Source organism: Vidua macroura, chromosome 1 (genome assembly GCF_024509145.1).
Source record: "Vidua macroura isolate BioBank_ID:100142 chromosome 1, ASM2450914v1, whole genome shotgun sequence".
NCBI classification, from domain to species: Eukaryota; Metazoa; Chordata; class Aves; order Passeriformes; family Viduidae; genus Vidua; species Vidua macroura.
Genome location: NC_071571.1, coordinates 103028116 through 103047577, shown reverse-complemented (window position 1 = coordinate 103047577; position 19462 = coordinate 103028116). Strand labels below are relative to the sequence as shown.

General features: G+C 36.8%; 1 protein-coding gene across 2 annotated transcripts in view; it reads left to right on the top strand.

The window, feature by feature from the left end:
* The window catches only part of ANKRD12 (ankyrin repeat domain 12), a 59353-nt gene that overhangs the window by 22079 nt on the left and 17812 nt on the right, over positions 1-19462 (top strand). For both annotated transcript variants that reach the window (XM_053971158.1, XM_053971146.1), the window contains exons 3-7: positions 3594-3741; positions 11255-11401; positions 12405-12605; positions 15830-15972; positions 17538-17685. In XM_053971158.1, the coding sequence (XP_053827133.1) occupies positions 3594-3741; positions 11255-11401; positions 12405-12605; positions 15830-15972; positions 17538-17685 (787 nt within the window). The remainder of the gene's footprint in view (positions 1-3593; positions 3742-11254; positions 11402-12404; positions 12606-15829; positions 15973-17537; positions 17686-19462) is intronic.

Below are 19462 nucleotides of genomic sequence, written 5' to 3'. Positions count from 1 at the left end.
AGCACATTTGGAGTTTGTAAGAATTAATTCTCTCCGTGGAAGACTCCACCGATAGTGCCCAAAATTATTTAGTACCATGCAGAATATGCTTCAGTATGTAATTATCTTTGATAGGCAGAAAAAGAATGCTTGTTCTCCCAGGGCTTAGTACATCTGCTAGATTATATGGCTCTCTGTTGTCTCCTTTTGTGTCTTGTCATTGATTGTAGCAATACCAGACAATAGAGCTGGAATGGGATATCAAGAAATTGTCCAGACTGCTGTTTGTTAGCCTTCTGAGATAGTTCTTGTTGAACAGATTAAAAATGTGTTCCTCATCATAGCACACTAGTATGGTTTTGTTGACAGAGAAAATTCTTCCTTGTTACTACATCCTCCAGTGAGGCATGCATTAAACGTTGAGACATGCAGATCCAGTTCATCCATTTGCCTCAGAGTAGAATAAGCTGTACTCAGTTCCTGACAGATGTTTGCCAGACCTTTTCTTTAAAGGCTTGCCTGATGGAAATTCCTGTCTCCTTGGGCAGTTTATTCTGATACTTAATTATGCTGACTGGCATAGAGTTAGATACTTAGTAGAAGGATAAATAACCTTAGCTAGTCTCCTGTTGCAGTCTAAAGCCATTAAATGTTCTTTAGCTGTAGTGGCCATGGAAAGTATGTAATGCTTTTCACTTTGCATCAGTAGTTTAGTTTTCTGAACATCAACATGTCTTCAGTGTTTTATCTGATTAGCAGTTTTCACTTGAGATTACTTAACCTCTTCAGAAAGTCCACAGGATTTGCAGATTATTTTATAAAAAATGTGAACTTCATTTTAGGTTGCGTATATGGTTCACATTAAAATAATGCAACAGACCTGTTGACACTGAGTTTTGAACCTTGCCTTGGACCCTGAGATGTCCATGCTGCTGCAGTGACCAGGAACAATTGGAACAGTGAATTCTCACTCTTGAAAATGGAATGCCTAGTCTAACCTGCAGGGTTTCCACTTCTCTTCCTACTTCTACTTCCTCTACTTCATTTACTTGAAGTTGAATCCAGGATGCCATTAAGAGTTTTCTGTCTTCTAACACAGCATTTTATGATGGTACAGTTAATTATTTTTATCAGTTTGTAGGACCTTGGTTTTATCCTGGCTTTTCCTATTTTGTTTTGTATTAAGGCTGCTTTTCAAATCAGTCAGTCATTTTACATTCACCTTGCCAGGGCTCTTTGCTTCTTCCTCTCTTTCAGTTGTGATGATATCTGCATATCTGATTGTATCTCTATTTCAGCATTGTCACCGAAAATAATAAATAGCATCAACTTTGTACAGACTTCTCAAACACCCTGTTCATTGCATCTTTTGGATTGGAAAGTCCACCACTAAATGCTGAACACTTATTTCCACAGTAGCTAAGGAACAAAATAGTCTCTTTTTTTTTTTTAAGTTTCTGTGTATTATATGTATAGCTTTTTTTTTAATTTCAGTGTGTTCTTGTTTATCTGAAAGTTTGCATTTTTAAATGTCTCTCCTCCTAATTAAATTATCAGAAAATTAATTTTCAGTCATTATTCAAACACTAGTGCATCAGTCATAATATTTAACATAATACATATAAGCAATTTAAGAAAAAATGTAGAGCTGTCAAATTACTTAAGCAGCTTGTGCCTCTTTGTGAGCACCTACTGATGGATTTTACTGAGGATTGCCCCCAAAAAAGGAATACTTTTTAAAGAATACCAACTGCAAAAAGTTGTGGGGTATTTTTTTTTTCTACTGAACAAGTTGAAACCAATGTTTTCTGCTTAGGAATTCTAAATATTTTTAGTTCATCCCTTCTATTGCATAGTACCTAGCATAAGATAATATTCTAGCGAAAAAAATAAAATTCTGATGCTACTTCATCATATTGTGGGAAATTCACATACATAGATAGGAGAAATAATTGCTTTGTTTGAAATAAGGGATGAGAAAGCTCTTGATGAGGTTGGGCTCAAGTGGGAAACTTGTGTGTGTGGTGGAAGAGATGGGGAAATGCTTAATGGAGTTTGGATCTGCTCTTGCCAACTCAGAGATGTATTTGGAAATGATGACTTGCGTTAGATGGATTAACTTCTTTTATAACTAATACCACAGGCATTGTATGTTCCAAGGGCCTAGGGGGGTCTTAAGGGGTTTGGGTTTTTAGATTTTTTTGTTCTAGCATGTAAAAAAAAACAAAAGGAGGAGGGTGTTGTTTCCTTTGGGGTTTTGAAGGAGAGTTGGCTTTGGTTTTGCTGTGTGGGTTTTATTCTGGTTTTTTTTTTGTTTTATTTTTTGGGTTTTTAAACTTGGAGTGAAGAAGATAGGTGTTCTCTGAGGGCAGCAACCTTTATACCTCAGGAATTCTGTTGATACAAACTAATGCCTTCTTTGTCATTTCCCTTGTACAGATATTTGTCTTCTGAAGATTATAGGGGTTTTTTACAGGTTCTTTTTCTAATCACTTCTGCCTAACTTTTTGGCAACATTTTAAACTCAGCATGTCAGATGATATCTTCCTACCTGAGTTTGGTTTTTTTGGAAAAAAAAAAAAAAAAGCTGCCTTTGAGAACAGTACCTCTACTTTAAGTTATTTTTTAGTTTTCCTCTAATCTGAAAAAATCTTCAGAATTACCAAGGACCAGTGTTTTGGTTTTTCAGTGATTGGCAAGGCGGTGTATGTTCTTCTACCTTTAGGAAGTTAATCTATTAGTAACTTCATCTGATCATGCGTTAAAAATGATATAAAGGTGCAGAGTTGTGATAGCTGACAGGAGAATTGTTTCTGCAGCATGTATTGTACAGAAAACATGTCTGCATTGCAACTTGATTGGTAGGTAAGATGATGGGTTTGCAGAGGGTTCTCTCAAGCAGTCTTTACACTAACCTGGTATCCTTTACATTGTTTCCTCCTATATTAGGGAAGTAATCAAGTATAAGTTAATAGTGAGCCTGTTTAGATTTTCCTCTGTTTATTTGAAATATGGATTATAGCCAAAATCTCTAGATTTATGCAACTCAAGAATCCAAATAGCTTGTACCTTTTTTCTTCTAAATTTGGTGTCAGTTTAAAACATTTCTTCATAGATTTTTCTCAAATGAAACATTACACTGTTATTGTTGAAATAGAAAGGGAATTCTGTATTGATGGATTACAGGGTGGGAGTGGAGGCAGGGGAGGGTAATTAGAGGGGCTTTTGGGGGTTTACTATTCACAGTCTGAATTGCAGTGTGGGCTTTTAATGTGCTTTTAATGGGATTGTTATGGTCAGGGAAGGAAATTGGGTGGTCATCAAGACTTGGCAAATTCATGTTCAGTTTATGTTGTTCCTTTGCTAATTAATTAAACCTCTAATAGTGAACAGCATTTCTACAATGATGTATGTGAAAGTAGAAATAACATAGAAGTCAGTTATTTAAAAAGGAAATGACAACTGATTATTTTGTTTACTGACAAAATTTTGTAATACACGTACTTATACACAAGCACGTGCATTCTCACATATCAGTCTTTTCAGTCTGTATACATTATAAGACTATCCTGCTTTATGCAAAAAATACTTAGTATACTTTTTATTTATATTAGAGCAAGGACAAGATTGCATCCTACAGCAAAACTCCAAAAGTGGATAGGAGTGATGTGGGGAAGGAGATGAAAGAAAAGTCTTCCATGAAACGTAAACTTCCTTTTACTATTAGTCCATCCAGAAATGAAGATCGCAATTCAGACACAGGTAGAACCTTTTTATTTCCTTACCTAATTATTTGTTGGTAAAATACATCCTAACTTAATTAATTGTATGTTTTTACATTGTTTTTTTTCTCTTTAAAAAGAATACTAAGTATAAAAGTTGCTTGCTTCCTTCTGATTGTTGCATCTCAGTCTGATAGGCTTTTATCCTGTCATTAGCAGTGGCCAGCATGCCACCATAGTTGATCTATATTCTCCAGTTGTTTCCTAACCTCATTCTTTCCTTCTGTTTCAGTAACAAATCTTTCTTTGTATTGTGATCCCTAGAGGTCCATTTGTTTAAATGAGTAAACAGATGAAAAACCATGTGAATGCCTTGATTTGAGACACAGCTGTCAGCCTTTCGTAGCCTTGTTTGGGGAGGGAGTGTTGGATAGATGGGTAGATGGACCATCCTTCATAGAAGGGGTTGCTAAGGTGACAGGACTAACTAAACTAGTCATGGAGAGCACACTTTCCTTTCAGTTCAAGTTCCTGTGATCTGTACCTTCTCTGCACAGGCTAAGTAGTTCTTACCAGCTTAAGCTTATTTATATTAGAACTGATTTCAAGGCTTCAAACTGCCATTCTTAACACAGTTTTTTTTTCAAATCAAGATGAAGGGAGCTGGATACATTCCAAGAGGTACAATTATCTCTAGGTTTAGGTAATTAATTATCTGTGTCATTTTGCAATAATAGCTCAGTTGATAACCAGACAGTATCCACGGCCAGCAGAATGCATTTTCATTCCCCAAATTTCTCAAAGGCTTGGTGCTACAGTTTTTTATACATTGCTTATTGTACATTTGAATATTTTCATGACCAGTTAGTTCCCTTAATATGTGTAGATTTAAATGCAAGGTAGAAGTGTATACCTCAGTATGAGTTTAATTTTTATTCAGGATTGATTTCATGCAGATTTGGCTCTTTGATAATACTTACATATTTTTATTACTGTAAAGAGATGGTAGTATGAAATTCATATTTGAAATAGCCACATTAAAAAACAATGTTCTTGGCTTTAGTTCTGTTCCCAGTGGTTTTACAGCATTCTTGCACTATTCACAATACCATTTGATTCTGAAAAAACCATGTCTAAATAAGAAGTATGCCCCCAGCACCTGCTTTATTAATTTTTTTTGCTTGATACTAGACCAAAACTATTTTTTCATAATGGAAGTAAATGTATTTAGATGTCATATTAAAAATTTATTGAAAGTTTTCTCTGAAAATCTTTTGTCATGTCTCCCCACCCCCTTCAACTTTAAATAAGTCATTGTCCCAAGCATCTTGTAAAGTAGTAGAACTTTTTGTGTGTTTTTTGCTATAGCATCTATTGTTACAGTTGCCACAAACAAGATTGATTACTTCAGATACTTAGACATGCACAAAAACACAATGCTCACACTATAAAATTTTTTTGTCAGAAGTTGTAGCAGGGAGGTGAAATAGACAGTTCAAGCGGGGGCAAGATATATTTAACATAAAAGTAGAAGGCATGTGGCTCTTAACTGTGCTAGCAAGCATCAGAGCTTGGTGAACATTTAATTTCTGCTGAGGTAAGGAGGTTAGAGCAGCTGCCCTTTTGCAGGCAGGAAACTTGGTACATAAACCTTCCAGAAACTTCAGAGCAGGAGCACTGCTAGGATAAAAAAATTGTTCCTGTAATGCAGATTCTGTGCCTAACCAATTAGATTAGACTACTGGGAATTAGGCACACTGGTGCCAAGTTTGTCACTGACATGGATTAAGACTGACATCAGTGATGATGAAATGCAATGCTGCTTCTGGCACAAATGTGGCATTATACATGGAAAAGCTTTGCTCTCACTGAGCTAAACTGTTACCCTGATAGCTGTGGACAGAGAATGGCAAATGTTGAGAAGGAAGAAAGTAAGTTTTTGGAAATGAGAGTGTAACTGGACACAGAGGGGGAAAAAGAAAAGGTAATTAAAAGCTTCCTATCAGCTTCAAGGTCTTTAAAAATATGTCTGAGTTCAAAAAACCCTAAATGTAAAAGCAGCTAGAGCTACTTAAATTTTTTTAATTTAATAGTTTCATAAATGGTTTATCCCCAAGATACAATATAGGGTTACTTGCTGACTGTAGAAACTCCATGATAATTGGATTTCATCCTGTTTAGGCATGTAAATGAGTCAAAGAATGGGGATACCTAATTTTTAGAGCTTTACATCATTAAAATTTTCTTGGTTCTAGCTCCAGGGTCTTCCGTAAACTAAAAAATTTTCCTCTTTTTACTGATTTTTGTAAAAATTGTTCCTTTGTTCATTTTTCTGGTGGGCTTTTTTTGGTTTGGTTTGGTTTTTTGGGGTTTTGTTTGTTTGTTTTTTTGTTTCAGGTATTGTCTAAATTTTGCAAGTGGTAATGAACATGGACAGCCAAAATAAATGTTGACATAACACAGAAATGTTTGGGTTGGGTTTTTTTTTTTTGGTTTTTTTTTTTTTTTTTCCATTTGATTTCTGCAACACTATAAACAAAGTACATTTTATACCCAGTCAGTTTTGGCAAGACTGCAACCAAACAGCGTTTGTAGAGTACTGTAAGAGTCTAGAACAATTCTAGCCCACCTCTTTATATATTTTTTTTTCTTAAGAAAATGCTGCAATAAATTTATATTCAGTATTTTAAAATTGAGCCCTTCTTAACAAGTTAAGATTGTTACTTTAAGATTGTTACTTTCTTAACAAGTTAATAGCCATGGAGATTGCAGCCAGTTGCATAAAGGCAGCCCTGCAGTGCCCATTGAGAAGGCTGCAGGAGCTGCCGAGTCTGCGCAGATCTGAAAGATAGTGTGAGTCCCAGGAGAGCTGTGGCCCTCTGAAGAGGCCCCTGGGAACAGGACACACCTGGAAGGACACTCTGTCCCTGTCTTTGTCAGCAGCATCCTGTTGTGTTTCTTCTGTTGTGCAGGGCTGTGACACTCCCCTGGCTGTGGTGGCTTCCCAAAACTGAAGGCTCTGTTGTGGCATCCCCATTCTTGGTCAGAGCAACCACAAAAAAATGTATACATCCTGCAGGTGAATTTATTTATACTGCAGTATAGCTTTAACCTATTTATAAGTAAATATTATGGAGGAGTCTACACACAAGCTTTGATTGAAACTGCTGGATCAGATGATCAAAGCAGAATTCTTTTTCATATATTTTAAAATAAATTCTCTGATTTTAAGTCTCCCAATCTAAAAACATAATTTGATTGAAAAGCCATCAGTTATTTAGACTACTTAAACTGAGTTACTTATATTTTCTTAATTTATTTATGTAATCTGGTTAGTTTTAAGTAACCTCTGATGTGGTTATTAGAATAAGAACAATGGACGAGTGTTGATTTTGCAGAGGTCAGATTTGTTTGCTTTCTCCACCTTACTAGTCTGAACAGAGAAATTTGAATTTTTCATAATAATTAAACATAACTGCAGATCCTAAAAATCTTGCAGTTGTAAAGAGAGTCTTGTTACAGAGTTGATTATTCAGGAACAACAATGAGTTACAGTTACACTGAATGCAGCAATTTGTTGATCTTTCTTGGAAATTATGTTATCCAGATTTACTGTTTATAGCAGGATCTTGGTTTTGTTTTCTGACCCCTTCAATTTCAGTCTTTAAAGCAGCCCAAACCTGGCACAGTCATACTTCTTTTAGCACTTAGTTGACATCCAGAAGAGCAAAACAACTGACCTCTGGGTACATCACAGTAACGCAATTCCTGTGCTCATGCTTTCTGTAGTTACAGAGGCTAGTGGGGGTGTTGTTCACACACTGCTTGCTGGATATGGACTTACTGTTTAACTATAACAAGTTTAACTGTTGTCTGGGCTACAGGCAGGAGAGTGGAGGTGGTTTTGTGTGTTGCTTTCATTAAATAAATATGTCATAAACTTGATTAATTAGGTATCACAATAGTACCTTAATCTCGACATTGTTAAATGCACTATGGGGTCTCTGCATCACATTCTAAGCTTTCCCTTTCCCTGAGGGTAGGAAACACAGCCAGCCATGATGTGTTTCTCTTGGAAATAACTTCAGTGAGGTTGCAGTGATCATGCAGAGCTCCATAAACTCTATCTCTGAACCTCATCATATGCATCTAGGTCTTGACCTAGCAATGAACATATTTTTCTTTGGTTGTATATCATTCAATCTTATGACTTTATAGAATTTATTTCAAGCATTTAATATTTTCATTTTTCATGGTCCTATTTTTTGATCCTGTTATTTTTTACTATTTAGAGTATATTGAGAGTCTCTTGCATAAAAACAGAGTATGATGAGCGCTGAAGTTTGAATTTGAGGGGTTTTTTTTGCTTAATTTTCTTTATCCACTGAGGTGATTGTTTTACCAAATGTAATACTTTGTTCGTTTGGCATGATTTGTTTTGAGAAGTCCACGTATTACATTACTTAATAATTTAATTTTCCAAAACATTAAAAATTACTTGAGTGGGTATTTGTAATTTATCCAATTGGGGGAAAAAAAGCAAGCAAACAAAAAACCAGATACATTATTGGTTGCCTTGGGACAAAATCTGTCCTGCATAAATTATCCTAAAACAATCACCAGTGTCTCTGATGTTCCTTGGACCAGAGCATTTTAATTGTGGGTGGATTTCATTGAGCCCTTTTACAAATAAGCGCTCAGATGCTCCTGAATTTCTGTTTGACATAACTTGAGTATCTCAATTTTTTTTTAAGGGTTCAGTGAAAAGGAAAATATTAAAGCAATATAGTCCAGAGGGATTTGGCTGTGTATTATGAAGTTTATTTAATAAAAGTCGTTGAACATGAAGCCACTTGAAGAGTTCTGGTTTTTATTTTTTAATAAAAAGTGAAAAAATCTCTTATGTTCTATTTCTAACCCTTATGTTCATTTCTAAGTGCTGAAGAACAGCAGAAAGTGATGAGAATGTGAATGTAAAAAAAGATATTTGTGTTCTATAGAACCTATAAAAAAAGTATAAAAAAATGTAAAAAAAACCAACAAACTAACTGATTGAGTTTCATCGTCAATTTTATGCATCAAATTCTACCTAAACTTAGTATCTTAAACTGATTCTGTTCCTTTATTAGGGAAGTTGCTAGTGTTCAAATTATAGAAACATCAAGTTCACAGTGGTGAAATTTTCTGTTACTGTAAGATAAAGAACAGCTAAAAAGTTGAAGTTCTGAATGTTAATTTGGTCTCCTCCTGTTAAAGTGTAGTGTACTATGTGATAGTATTCTTGGAACATTGATGTATTTTTTGATGTATAAAACTTTCTATTTTATATGCCCTACTCACTTTCTCCTGGGTTTTCTGTTGTTTTTTTGTTGTTGTTGTTTTGGTTTGGTTTGTTTTGGGATTTTTTTTTGTTGTGGTTTTTTTTTATTGTTTTGTTTTTGTTTTGTTTTGGTTTTGTTTTTGTTGTTGTTGTTGTTTGGTTTGGGTTTTGGGGTTTCTGTTTGTTTGGGAGTGGTTTTTTTGTTTGGTTTTTGGTATTTTGGGTGGGGTTTTTTTTTGTTTGCTTTCTTGAACCCCTCTTGTCAGAACCAGGTCGTATCTATGAGATCTTTGGGGGGATTATCAGGTGCCCCTGCTGTAATCTTGAGACATGTTGATTTTTGCTTATTGAACTGTTTAGATTTACTGACAACATATATGAAGTCTAATATCCATTTTAATAAAATTGTGTCTCCTTTTGAGCAGTAAGTGCGTAATTACAGTATAACTCGGTGAGAACACTTATGTTCTTATTTGCTGCTTTTAATTTGTAAGATCTAGAAATGCTTTGCAAACACTGTGTTAATAAAGTGTAATAGAAGAATAATTTACCACTGAAATGAAGTGCTGAACATGAGGCAGGAATAAATTGTGTTAATTAAAAAAACTAAGCAAAACCCAAAAAACTCAGACAATCCCGATACATAAAAGAGTAAAACACAGATAATAGAAAACTTTATTTCATTTATTTTGATACATTATTTTCTCAAGCTGAAAATAGGTATAAAATAGTAAGGAATAATTCAGAAAATAAATGAAAATAAAAGTGTTTTTCAAGGAAAGAATCATGAGCAGTCAATAACATATGCTAAGAAATACCTGATTATGCTGGTCAATCTGAAATGTGTTATTTCAATGGAAGTACTAAATTAGTGAGTAAAGAGTATGCTGTACTTTGCAGAAAGAACAGCATGCTTGCAGTGAAAAGTTTAAAGTACGATTTTATTGTAAAGATTTTTTTTATTTTCCTATGCAGATGTTTTTACCAATAGGGCACAACACAAATAGTGTTGATTTGGATATTTAATTAATTTTGTAGATGTTCAAGACTGTGAGTTGCCTGCAGTTTAGGAAAAAAAATAATTTGATTCTGTAAAAGGGATCTTGTTTCCTTTTTAAACATGGCTACATTTATAGAGGTTTTTAAAATATGTACATTGGTCTGTAGCTTTCCGTTCTTAAATACTCTGCTGGCAATTGTTTAGCCCATAAAATCATGTATTTATTATGGGTCAGTATGGAATTCAAGGTAAGAACTGTTGATGTGCCTTCCTGTGCCTCAAAAGCACTGCATTACTAGAGCTTGTGTCTGTAATCAGCCTAGAAAGTGAGATTTAGAGAAGGCTAGGAAGGCAGAAAATTAGTTGAGAGAAAAAGAATAGAACAAGAAAGAAGGCAGAACTGTAGAAAGTGAAAAGATAACTAGGAACATCAAAGGGACTTAAGATCCTAATTTTTACCTCTGCAATAGTTCAGTGAAGTTTTCCTCAATGGAGTCCTCTGTTTTAAGGTTTTCTGCTTTTGCAGATGACAGGGTTTCTTGGTTTTGGTGGGAGTTTAGTTTTGTTTTATTTTTGAGGTGTTTACTCAGATGTGTAATTTTAGCTCCTGGTTTAAAACTTGGAGATGAAATATTAAACAGCTTCTGTAAATATTGATAAAAGGAAAGAAGTTATGTATATAAAATAGCTGTATGTTTTTGAAGGATATGAATTCTGGAGAACAAATTGCTTTAAGACAAAATACCAGGATGAGTTTGAGAGAAACAATCATTTAACCAATTACTTAGCAGATACTGATATTAACTAGTCTTTTCCTAGTTTTTAACATGGTGTCTTGAGAGAAGTAGAAGAGAGCGTAGTCTGAGATCCGTATTCAATGTTCAAAGCTGACCAGCTGATTTTACAGAAATTTTAAATTCCTGACTTTAATCTTTGAGAATTAAAGTTGTGACATACATAGCATTGCTTTTATTAAACAGGTTTTTCATCTGTTAGAATTTTTTGGTAATCCTGCTTACAGCTTTAAGTGCTTTATCTCAGTAGCTTATTATCCTAATATGATTAGAACAGGTAACCAACACTAATGCAAATGCAGTAAGTTAGAGGTGTAATTTGTGTTTTTCATCGCCTGTCACCAATCACGAGTTTACAGGCCTTAAGAGGATGGTTTTCTTTTTAGAGAAATATTCTGATGGAACTGCAGGTTGAGTCTTGAAATGTTCCTATTTCTAGAGAAGGAAGGTCCGGAGAAAAAGAAAATGAAGAAGGATGCTGGGAATAAGAAATCAGCACCCGTTAGCATTCTTTTTGGTTACCCTCTGTCAGAGCGCAAACAGATGGCACTTCTCATGCAGATGACAGCAAGAGACAACAGTCCAGGTGATCTTACAGAGTTAACAGTTTTCTCTCTCCTGCCTGTTTAATTCTGTCCTAGTCAGAATATTCAGAACACTGATGTTTTTCACCGATTTTTTCTTTTTTTTCACATATTTCAAATCATTCATACTCCTGTTAAAATTTATTTCACGTGGATGATTAATCTGATGAAAAATTCTTGATTTTCTATACTTATGTGAAAAGCTTTGCACTGTGATAGCTGTAAAAACTGAAAATTTAATTTCTTCCTTTGTTTATTTTTGCCTCTCAGATACTGTTCTGTGTGGATTATTTAAAGCCTAAAATACTTCCTTTTTTTGATTTTTATTGAAGCTTAACTATTATCTCATTTTCTCACTGTGGAGCAGGATTTTAATTTAGGAGGAAATGGGACTGTTTCCTTCTGATTTAATGGGAGAGGGGAGGTATCTTGTTCTTAATTCACCATTTCAAACTGTCCTTGGTCCAGCTGCATTTAAAAAAATCTTTACGTATGTATATGTTCTACAGGCGTAAAGTTTTTAGAAAATTGCTATTCAAAAGCAAATGGCTGGGTTTCCTTAAGGAACCATCCAGTCCACCCAGCTGTGTTGGTACAGCTGAGGATTTGTATGTAGTACAATACACAGACTGTAATTCTTTAAGCTGGCATCCCACTACATAAAAATATAGTGGAATTTTGCTGGAGGAAGGGGAAGCAGATACTGATCTGTGTGATCTCACCTTGTCTTGATTCAGGAGAATTTATACCAGAGTATGTGAACCTTGTAGTTAGCATAGACTTCATCTGTCCTAGAAACTTGCTTAAAATAGTAAGATTTTGCAAAATGCCCTTGTCCACATTGGAAATCAGCATTGTGCTGACACCTGTGAAGGGTGAAATGTCTTTTATTTAAATATAATTATTCACTGGTCATTATCATCTTTGAAGGCAGGTGTTTACAATTTTTTATTTCACCTCACTTTAATTAACTTAACAGTGACCATTTAAAAACTTGTTTTGTAGATTCCACCTTAAATCATTCCTTACAAACAACACCAACACAAAAGAAAACTCCAACCTCTTCTTCAAGACAAAAAGACAAAGTTAACAAGAGAAACGAAAGAGGGGAGACTCCTCTACATATGGCAGCAATTCGAGGGGATGTTAAACAGGTCAAGGAGTTAATCAGATTAGGTGCAAATGTAAATGTAAAAGATTTTGCAGGTAAGTTAATATGAGTACTTTTAACTGTATAAATTAAAAGTAACACTGAAGTTGTTAACAGAGGTTTCCTTTCGGTTAATGTTTTATGCAAATGAAAAAGTATAACTTCATAGAAATTCCCAAAATTGTGTTTTTCATTTCCAGTGGCAGTACTGGGACACTGTAGTACAAAGTGTATGATTAGAACAGTGTTTCAATACTGAGAGGTTTCTGTTGTGCTCAGGGCCATGGAGCAGTAGGTATTGACAGAAATCTGTGCACAGAGATTTCTGTGTTCTTGCTGAACTTGGTAGGATTGTGCTGGGCAGAGTTAAATGGTGAGACTGTGGGCTATGTGAGGAGATGCAAAGTCAGTAATGGTGGAGGTGGTGGTGCTGTGATCTGCACTGTCTTCATTGGTCAGCTGATAGACACCAAGGCAGATGAGAGTGGCATGGTTGCAGTTGTCATCTAGTCCTGCTGGATTCATGGCATCTTCGATTTGTCAGTATTTGCTGTGATTTACATAACGGTTGATGAGCTTTGTTATGTTGTAACATATACAGTATTTTTTAGGTTTATGGGTCTGGCTTATGTTCTCAGTGGGAATGGTTGAGAGGAGTTGAGGTAGCTTCTCAGTGGGAGGAGCTAAGAACCATATAGCACAATTAGTCAGCTCATACTTGGCTTCAAGAGAAGATATTAATGAGATGAACTGAAATCTTTACTTTAGGTAAGAAACTGATTGGTAATTTCTTGGTTTGAAAAGGGTGGCTGAATTTGTATTTGAACATGAAGCTGCCCAGGACTGGCATGTAGAGGAAGAGAAGAAGACAAGCAGAAGTAGAACACTGAGATCTTCAAAGAAGTTGAGAGGGGAGATGAGAAGAACTTGTTGACAAGAGAAATTTTAGAAAAGGAGGGGGAGGTTCAGGGGAAGACAGGCCCATAGAAATCACTGGGAGAATAATAGAAACACTTGAAGAGGTGTAGTGGGTTGACCTTGGCAGGCTGCCAAACACCCACCCAGCTGCTCTTTCACTTTCCTTCCTCAACAAGGTGTGGGGAGAAAATAAGATAGAAAAAAGCCCTTGTGGGTCGTGCTAAAGACCATTTAATAAGAATAGCAGAAGCTGCCTGTGCAAGCAAAGGAAGAAGAGGAATTCATTCACTACTTCCCATCATCAGGCAAATGTTCAGTCCCTTCCCAGGAAGCAGGGCCTCAGCAGGTGTAACAGATGCTTGGAAAGACAAATGCCATTATGTACAAATTGCCCTCCTTCCCTCTCCTTGCAATGAACTTTTATTGCATGACATCCTGTGGTATGGATTATATATCTGGGTAGCTGTCCTGGCTATGTCCCCTCCCAAATGCTTGTGCAGGAGGAGGGAGAGGGAAAACCATGACACTTCACAAGCCCTGTTCAGCAGTAGCCAAAACCACCAGTATGCTGTGAGTACTGATGTAGCCCCCAACTGCAATGCACATTACTGTATGGGTTGTTCTGGAGGAATTTAACTTCACAGCTTCATCCTAGTCTGACCTAGGGCAGATACTGAATTTTAAAGGCAGATGAAAGGACAAGTACAATGGCTGAGAACTGGTTTTGACAATCAGTTGGATACAAGTTGTTGGAGACTTCGTTCAAAATTCTGGAGGAGTTGTTTGGGATCAAGTGAGATATTTTTTTATTGGTGATCTGAAGTGAGAAGCAGAGATGGCTGAACTTCAAAATACTGTGCAGAGGGAGAAGTCAAGAAGAGGGGGAGGATTGAAGCAGTGAGTCATGAGTGGAGAAAAGTAGGAATTTAGTATGCAGTGTAGTTTAGAGAATTAGAGGTTTTTTAGCTAAGGATTTGGCAGAGCTAAAGGAGCAGAAAATGAATTAGTAATGGAGGAAGTAACCCTGCTCATGGGATATCTGCCAGAATGATACTGCCATGTGAGAACAAGAGTAAAGGAAACAGATACTGACAGCAAGCCAGCACTAGAGTTGGCAGGCTGGACATTGTGGAAGGATGGAAAAGCAAAGCAGTACAACATGGAGAAAAATAAATGATGAAGATAATTAATACAGAGAATAAAAGACAGGGATCAGAGGGCTGGGAGCAGAAGAGTGTTATCATGTTGGATGAGTGTGAAAAGGGCAAATAGCAAGAAAATTTATAGATGGAGGTGGTAGCCAGACAGAGCTGGAAGTGAGTAACCAAAGTGATGATTGAAGAGGAAATTTAGTGTCTGAAGAATAGAAAGAGGTGTTTTGCTTTAGAATAACTTAGAACCTTTTTTCCTTTTTTCCCTTTTTGTTTTTTTTTTTTTCTTTTTCTTTTTTTTTTTTTTTAGCTGCTTTTAAAATTTTAATGAGTAGCAGCTTGGAAGTTGAGTGAAGGCTGAAGGTGAGAAATCCCATTACTGAGGGATTAGATAAGTTAGGGATTTCTTGTACCTCCACTTCATGGATGTGCAAGACTGCTACTGATTAGATACAGAGCTCATGTGATTAAACTATTTTACTGGTTATGTTGGAAACAAAAGTTGAATGCCTCCCCAGAACTGGGCTTTGAGAAGGCATCTACAGCAGTTCTGGTCAGCTATGAAGTGGAAGTCATCAAGCTGGGAAGAGGAAATTGAGGTAAGGAATATAGCATGTGTGAGTTGTCATCTTCAGTTGACGCTCTGCTACAGAAAATGAGCACTGAACTTGTGGAAATCAAAATTGCAAACAATGGCTGGTGTTCTGGGAAATACCAGAGTAAGTTCTCTGTCATTATTTATTAATAGCTTATTATCTAGCTGCTAATGTTGTTAATGATTCCTAGTACATGTTCAGTAACTCTAAAGGAGTTATGGCAATTTGCTACACTTACTGTTTCCAATAGTGTGGTTTTCAAACGGTTTCCATGTATTATAATATTATTTTTATATACACCTACCAGCGTTCAAATGTTTACTAGTCAAAGAATCTCTAACATGTTTAGCCTGGGGATTTTGTGCCAGATTTTGTCTTCTACTATTTGATTTGTGATTCCAGCGTTCAGTTTAATCTCAGAAAAACTTGAAATTTGACGTAGAGGTTTGAAGTTGATAAAGCATGTGTTGTTCATCAGATGGATGGCATTGCTGTTCTGCCAAGGACTGTGTGTGAGTGTGTTTTGAAATGTTCAGAGGGAATTGAGATCTGTAGCACAGGAATGAAAAACCAAATCTTTGATCTTTGTCTTCAACCTACCATTCTTCACTCTAGGTTGGACACCACTGCATGAAGCTTGTAATGTTGGTTACTACGATGTTGCTAAAGTTCTGATAGCAGCGGGAGCAGATGTGAACACACAGGGCTTGGATGATGATACCCCTCTTCATGATTCTGCTAGCAGTGGACATAGAAATGTGAGTGTTCTGGGAGAGTGGGAGGGGGATAAAAACGTGGCTTGAAATGCTGAAGCTTCAGAATAGATCCTAACTGTCCTAGTTGTAGATTCTGGTCTTGTAGTTCTGCTTCTGCTGTTTTGGGAGCATCTTAAACTTGTTCTGATTGTCTTTGTTTCATCTGACTTCTATTGCAAGATATTTCCTACCAGTATCTGTTTTCTTAAATATTAAAAAGTTTCATCTTCACTTTCTTAGTAAATAAACAAGAGTGACTTTTTTTGAGAAACTTTTACTGTATCGAATTCTCAAAAGAAAATGTCTTCTAAAAGTATACTGTGGATTCATGTGTATTATACATGCCTGTTTATAAATATTTAAAGGTATATATCCTATATTTCTTTTAAAATATTTTAATGGCATTGAAATAGAGAATTGATGTATATATATTCTTACTATTTTTTTAATTTACCAATCAGCACTTAGTGGAGAAGATAAATTGAGCTCTGTAGGTGCTCTACATTAACTTTCAAATTGGTTCTTGATTTCTGCCAATAAGATGCAGAAATGACTCCACTTTCCCTTTATATCTCCTTTATTTCATTACTGTGTATGTGATCTGTTGTGTGAAGCAAAAGATAGAATACATCCTAAAATTAAGAACACCTTTCAAACAAGATGTTCAGTTTGAAAGGTTTTTCTGGAAAAGCTAGAGAAATTAATTATGATAATCTGTTGTGAAGTTTTTTATTAGCTGTTTAGTAACTGCTTTTTATAGGTATGTAAATGAAGAACTTGGGTCTTTAGATCAAGCTTTCATAGAGTTGTAGTAGAGTCTTGGAGAATGGGACCTTTTGCTTATCTGGTATCAGTACAGGTGCCTGTGGCCATCTCACTGACATTATGTACCAGAATAATTCTGAAGCTTCCTGTTAAGATGTCACTGTCTGCTGAATTTCCACATTCTTTATACATAGAGGGGAAAAAAAGTAATACTGGACACTGTGCTAAAAATGCAGTGGCCTTGGTATCACTGTAACATTAACAAATTGTTGCCCTTGATGGTGGAGAAGTTGATGATTTTGATTTATTGCATGCAGTTGCAGGTGGAGGTGCTTTGTTCCTCTGGTAAGATCTCTCAGGGCTTTTTGGAACTGCTGGGGAAACCAATAGTACTGTGACTTGTAAAAGTTTATCTGTTCCTTATTAAAATGAAATAAAATTTGGAACAAGAGAGTGAACCAAGTGCAGAGGAGTAAAGAGCCTGGTAGGTGGGGAAACAGATAAATTGTGTGAAGAAATGCTAGAACAGCAAGAACAAAGGCCTCTTTCTTTTATAATGATGCTGTGTAACAGAGGGCAGCTGTCTCTAGTCTTCCCCTTCACCTCCTTTACAGAGCAGACTGTATGCACTACCTGGACTTTGCATTTTAGTTGCTGAAGTCTTGCTTCCCAGTCTCAATATCATAGATAGGACTTAGGATCGCATATTGCGTTACTCACATTTCATGTGCAACAGGGGATTTTTATGCTGGTCAAGTAAAATGTTGTGGATAACCTCAAAGTTCATTTACTTAATGCTGCAGATTGTGAAGCTGTTGCTTCGACATGGTGGAAATCCATTTCAAGCTAATAAGCACGGGGAAAGACCTGTTGATGTTGCTGAAACTGAAGAATTGGAAATGCTGTTGAAAAGAGAGGTGCCCATCTCTGATGATGAGGACAGTTGCTCAGGTAAAAGTAGCTATTTAATTGTATACTTAATGCATCATTTCACCTAAGGTTAAGTGGCCTTAATCTTTTGTATAGTGTTAGCTTTTAAGACTTGCATTGATATTGCTAAGGTTGTCTTTCACTTATATTTTTAGAGGTAGTTTGTTAAAATTTTCAATTGAATTATCTGAAATGCATGTTCTGAATTTTTTTTTTTTTTACTTTTCTCTCTTGTCTTTAATAAGTCATTCCCACTTTGCAGATCAACTCTATATCAGAATGATGATTTTACCAGAGAAAGATAGAGAGGAAAATACCATATTTTTTATGATACAGTGTGTTTCTGAGACGGTTTGTTTCATGGTGAAAAATGTCCCCAAAGTCACTTACTTCCCACCTTTAGTGGATGAATCAGGAGTCAGTGTTTCACATGGGTGCAACTTAGTTACTCAGTGTAGAAAAGTTCCTGGCAGTGGTGGGCCACTGGTTTCTGTGGGTGACCCAGTAAGTAAGTTGCTGAAGTGGAGGCAGTAATTCTTGGTCCTTCCTGTGTTTCTGCAGATTGAGGAGCATGTAACACTTCTTGGAGCACAGAAAGAATTGTTGCCTCCTCAGAAGCAAAAGATTCTTGACCATGAGTAACTTACTTGAGTGTCAGACAGGAACTTTGCATTTGGCTTTCACAGAATATTCAACAATTCAGAATATTTTGGTAAAAGGAGTGAGGTGGATTGAAAATTGGCTGAATGTCTAGGCCAGAATGGTGGTGATTAGTGGCACAAAGTTTATTTGGAGGCCAGTAACTGCCTCTGTACCTTGGATCAATACTGTGTCCACTCCTGTTTAACACCTGCATTAATGGCTGGGGTAGAGTGTTCCATCAGGAAGTTTCCTAATGACACAGAACTGGGGGTTCTGAGGAGGAATGAGTGGTGCATGAGAGAGTTGTGCTGCCATCCAGAGGAAACTTACTGTGTTGGAGAAATGGGCTCATGGGAATCTCATGTAGCTCAGCAAGGGGAAGTGCAAAGTCCTGCAGCTGGGGAGGAACAACCATCCAAGCAGCAGTGCAGGTTGGGATCTGACCAGCTGGGAAAGCAGCTTTGCAGAAATGGCTCTGGGCGTCCTCATGGCCACCAAGCTGATCATGAGCCAGCAATGTGCCCTTGCTACAAAGAAGGCCAGTGGTGTCCCAGGCTGCATTAGGGGGAATGTTGCCAGCAGGTTGAGGGAGGTGATTCTCCCCCTCTGCTCAGCACTGGTGAGGCCACAGCTGGAGTGCTGGGTCCAGCTCTGGGCTCCCCAGTGTAGGAGAGACATTGACACCATGGATAGAGTCCAGGGAAGGGCCAGGAAGATGACAAAGAACCTGAAAAAGCAAAGGCTCAGGGGAATCTTGTCGATGCATAAAAATACCCAAGGGGAGTTTGTGAAGAGGACAGAGCTGGGCTCTTGTCGCTTGTGCACAGTGACAGGACCAGAGGCAATGGGCACACAGTGAAACACAGGAAGTTCCCTCTGAACAGCAGGAAACATTTTTCTTTTCACCATGAGGATGACCAGGCACTGGTGTCCCTGCATGAGCAGGGTGGGTTGAACGAGGTGATCTCCAGAGGTCTCTTCCAACGTCAGCCATTCTGTGATCTGTGAAAAGCACATGAAGAGCAGCATCGTGTCACGTGATTGTAAAAGTTGGTTTCTCTTTCCCAGACAAGTACTTAAAACGCAACCCCCTAGGAATGTTTTCTAGTCAAAGCTGCAGTATACTTCAAGGAAAAAAGTCATATTGCCCTATGTT